The sequence below is a fragment of the Montipora foliosa genome, chromosome 8, assembly GCF_036669935.1.
Source record: "Montipora foliosa isolate CH-2021 chromosome 8, ASM3666993v2, whole genome shotgun sequence".
Classification (NCBI taxonomy): Eukaryota; Metazoa; Cnidaria; class Anthozoa; order Scleractinia; family Acroporidae; genus Montipora; species Montipora foliosa.
The window spans coordinates 38,667,988-38,672,987 of NC_090876.1; the positions used below are offsets into that span (position 1 = coordinate 38,667,988).

General features: G+C 37.7%; 1 protein-coding gene across 1 annotated transcript in view; it reads left to right on the forward strand.

Annotated features, from left to right (window-relative positions):
* LOC137967295 (uncharacterized) overlaps nt 1-5,000 on the forward strand; it is a 137,260-nt gene that overhangs the window by 12,300 nt on the left and 119,960 nt on the right. The window contains exon 3 of the mRNA XM_068813814.1: nt 1-24. This exon is cut by the window's left edge and continues 67 nt beyond it. Within this exon, the coding sequence (XP_068669915.1) occupies nt 1-24 (24 nt within the window). The remainder of the gene's footprint in view (nt 25-5,000) is intronic.

Here is a 5,000-nt window from a genome sequence, read left to right on the forward strand (position 1 = left end):
GCTACAAAGGAAAGCGTTGCCAACGTGAGTCGCTTTTTAGGAGAAATTAACTAATGTGAGAACGTAGTTGATTGGCAAGTCAAAAGCTTGAGCTGAGGTTTCTGTGACTGTTAAGATAATAACTGTTTAACCTGTTGGCTCAAGAAGTGACTCCATCCACCGCCGCGGCATGAAAACTTACAGATTACGGAGGTTTTGTTTAAGGATTCACTATAATTTTAAGTGTTTTAGTTCGGATAACGAGCGGGTTATTAGCCATCTAAACTTGATAAATTATTGGCTGGCAAAAGTGCTAAATGATCCCACACATTTTTCATAAAATTTTGGAGCATCATTGCTCAGAGAATATCTTACGGTATACAGTGTATATATCAGAGATAACTGCGGTTACTCCACCATAATGCAATGCACTTTCAATGTTCAGTGTTTTATTCTTGGCCCACTGAATAGAGCGGTTTTCAATCGAGTGTCGAAAGTAATTAGCGAATTGCTTTGGTTTTGCATTACTTCACTCAGTGACTGGTTCAGTGTTCTCGCGCCACTTTTTCAACCAATCAGAAGTTAAACCAAAACTAATCGTGGCTTGCGCGTGCACATTTTCCCGCGCTTTGTGTCGGCTACGTGTAATTCCTTCGAGTTTTGATTGGTTTACTGGATTGCCTCCGTCCTTTTTGATTGGCCAAAGTAATTACTTTGGTTTTGGTTTTACTCTCATGAGGCAAAAAAGATGGAAGCAAACTACGATCCCTGGTAGAAGCTTACAGGGTCGTAGCAAGAAAAAAAATATAACTGAGGCAATGTCCATGGTTACGTTTTCTTCGTAGGTATTTCAGGTGTTTATGATAAGTACATTTTAAAGACAACACTGGAATCACGCATTATTTTAAAAAATTCACGAAAAAATGAATTAGGCAAGTGCCTCGGTTTGCCTCCGAGTACTGTCTACGGCCCTGGCTTATTATTAGTGCTAGCTGGGACAATGAAAGAGGTACACTCAAGGTTCACTCGTGCACTCTGCTTGGGATGGGATGTCCGGAGGTTTGATAATCTCGTAATTATCATCATGTGCTTATACTGAAAAGCTGGTCGGTGACTTCACTTCAAAAATCGACGAATCATCGATGATCTAGCGAACTTTCCCGAATGATTTCTGCGGGAATACAAAATAAAAAATAAAGTAGGGGAGATCTATGCATAATTTGTGGGCGTTTTTAATAAAACAATTATCCCACTCCTGCTTGTTAACGTTGGCTAAGATTGTTATCTCATATCCAACGTACGCTCATGGAATAATTGTTAATTATTATGCAAATTCTGCGAAAAGAAATTGTATTGTACAGAGCGTTTTCACATGACGTCACGGCAGCCATGTTGGTGTTCTAAACTAATCCTCTGGGATTTGAACTCTATTTTTATCCAAATACTTTCTTTTGTTTCAGTAATTCACTATATCTGCTGGTCACGTGAGTGAAAACGCTCCGTTGCCATCCAGCATAACCGCCTTGTCACTTGGGTGAAAACCACTGAATTTCTAAAATTATAAGAAAAAGCACGTTCTAAAGATCTACCAAATTAATTATTTTTCAGTTTAAACTACTTCATAGGCGTTTAGCGGCAAATGATTTTCTAAAAAAAATAGGCATTAGAGAAAACGATATTTGTACCTTTTGTAGAACTGAAAAGGAGTCTCTTTTTCATTTATTTTGGTCGTGTAGCGAAATGTCTTGTTTTTGGCGGGGCTTTACAAAATGATTGGCCGAAAATCAAATAAAACTACAATCCAATATTTTCACTCCAGATATAATAATTGGCCTGAGATCGGGCACCCTATCTAACATAAAGCAATACTTTTACTTCCAGATATTACATATGGTCCTGCAAAACAAAGGAAGTACTGCCAAAAATAGAAAGATTTCCTAGTTTTCTATCTTCTTTAGAACCTTTTAAATCTTAAACCTCAACAAAATAAATAAATTAAATTAAATTAAAACATGTTATTGCCAACGAGGCGGCCGACCCCAGAGGGTCGGCCGTCGAGTTGGCAAATCATAGAGCCGTACGTGAGTACAGAAGAAAAATCTCATCTCAGCGTAAGGGACCCTTTTTTGACCCTATTTGGGTGTAAGTAATACTCCATATTTGGGTAGTGACGTCACGTTTTTACATGTGTCGCTTCCACCGTGTGGTTTGTGTGTTGTTTCAGCGGACGATTCAGCTAGTGAGATTGGAGGCGTTTGTAGTTGCCTTACGTCAGGGGCACCCAACGAGAATATAGTTGAAAACCACTTAGACATAGCATTGTTAAACGTATTTTAGTATTTAAACGGTAGATATAGGCATATTTTTATCCCCTAAGAATTTTTCATCTGTTTGGATTTCCTAGCTGAAAGTCTAGTGATCCGAAAATTATAGGGATCAAAGCTTACCTTTTCGAAAATTTCAGCCAGAAAAAAGTCTCCCGAAAATTCTAGGTGAGCTTTTTAGAGTAAAAATCCTTTAAAAGTGGGCAATTATACTATGTTTTAGATGTTCGAAAATCCTAGGACAGGCAGGCAAGCAAGAAATTTTAGAACAAATGTTTCGAAAATTCTAGATCTCAAATCGTCTTCCGAACAGATATTTTCCGTGCCCTTATTACGTGTTTGTAAATTGAATTGTAAGCAGCGGCTGATCAAGGAATAGGGTTATACCTACAAATTTCGGACAGAACGAGCGTGTTCGCTTGTCGATTCGAACCAGCGTGTTCGTTTGCGAACCAGCGTGTTCAATTGTCAATTTCGAACCAGCGTGTTCGCTTGTCAGTTTTAAACCAGTGCTTTCTTTCGTCGATTGCCACGTTTTTAAAGACTTCAGATCAAAGAATTGAACAAATTACTATAACCAAGAGATTATCAAGGTAAGAGAAGTAATCCCTCATACTGGCCCTATTCCCATCGTAATCCCTCTTAGGTTATTTTTAGATGATATCAATTTTCCCGCGGATAATGTTACCGCGCGCGTTACGTGGAAGTTTCATGTACGAGGGAAAGTGCAACAAATTCTGTACGATGCCACTCTCCGTTTTCAAAATTGAGTTTCATGGCCTGATAAAATTCATTGTCTGCAAGATACAGGTTTCAAACATACATCCTTGGAATTGCTTAACTGCCTAGTTTGCAGTGATACCAATTTGAAGAATTTCCAATCTATCAAACCGTGTTAAATAATTTTGACATATGCAGATATGTTTACCTTGGTTGCATTGCGTTACTTGTCCATTTTAGTGCGCACTTTCTCATCGTCTACAAAATTCTGTCGCTTACAAAACTCGTCCTTGTCAAGATACAGTTTGCAATCATATATCATGGAAATCGGTTAACTGTATAATTCACTCTGATACCAATTTTACGATTGTCTAGTGTAGGAAACCCTGTTAAATAATTTTGTAAAAGGGAGCTATATTTTACGCGTGCGTCGCAAATTGACTTCAATCCGATCTTACGTTTTTAAAATTTTTTATCGTGCGGTCAATTAAAATTTTCCTGTCATGTGTGGTACTGTTTGAAAGCGTTAGCTGTCTAATTTATGAATATCATAGAATTAAGTCACCATAGTTTAAGTCCGCTAAGAAAATCGAGAACGCGTTGACCAAGTCAGGAATATGTTACTTGGTGACTGTAGTCCGCGATATTTCATTGTGTACAAAATTCTGTCGCCTATAAAACTCGTTACTTTCAAGATACAAGATGCAAAGATATATCATTTAAATCGCTTAACTGTGTTGTTTACAGTGACACCAATTTCAACACTGTCCAATGTACGAAACCGAGTTTAATAATTTTGGAAGATGCACTCGATCCTTTCAAGATACAGGTTTCAAACATCTATAACTGAAATCGCTTAATTGTCTAGTTTTCAATGATACCACATTCAAGGTTGTGCCATATACGAAACCGTGTTAAATCTCTTTTTAAGGAGACAGCTATATTTAACATACGTGCTTTGCAAATTCACTTGAATCCGATAACACGGGTTCAAAAATTTTTATCGGACGCTTGATTCAAGTTTTCCTTTCATGTTTGGTACTGTTGTAGAGCTCTATCTGCCTACTCTATCACCGTATCAGAATTAAGTCAACATCTTTTAATCCCGCAACGGAAACCGAGAATGCGTTTATTAAAGTCAGAGAGATCGTACTTATCGACTATAGTCTTCCATTTGCCATTCTGTACAAAATCCTGTCGGTTACATAACTTGTTCCTTCCAAGATACAGGTTTCAAAACATAAGTCATTGTAATCGCTTAACTCTGTAGTCAACAAGTCACGTTCGTCCACAAAATGTTTATACGCGTTTGTCTCAACATCCTCCGCCATTTTTGTTTGATGGTAAATCGCGAACGACGCGAATCATTGCGTGGGAATTCGCTCAGCTGTCAACATTGGTAAAAATGAGGACATGTGATTGGCTATCAGTTAACCCTCGTGGGAATACCGGATCTCGCAGGAGATCTAAAAATAACGTAAGATGGATTACGATGGGAATAGGGCCAGTATGAGGGATTACTTCTCTTACCTCATAATCTCCTGTAAATTTTTGTATACTACTTCCCCACCGACGCAGCACCACAGTTTCTTTAGAAACTACCCCTTCCCTCAACATTTACACACTTTGAAATTATGGAATTCCTCAAATTATGCCTTCAAGACTAAGACTCTTATCAGAGTTACTTCACACTCTTCCTTTCCTACTTTCATTTATAGTAAAATAATTTTACCTCTGTGTCAAACTTTCACACATTCCAGAGACATGAAACAATTTTGCCTCGTTGGCACTTGGCGCAAGGCACAACTAGTATATACTGTAAACGAATTAAAAGGAAGCCATGCATGCACGGAATAGATTAATAATTTAGCTGAGAAATCGTAGTAATGACTTTTTTTGTTTTTTGTTTATAGCTTACTGAATACATGTTTGTTATGTAATGTATTGTATTATTGTATTCCGGTGTAAGTAAATGTT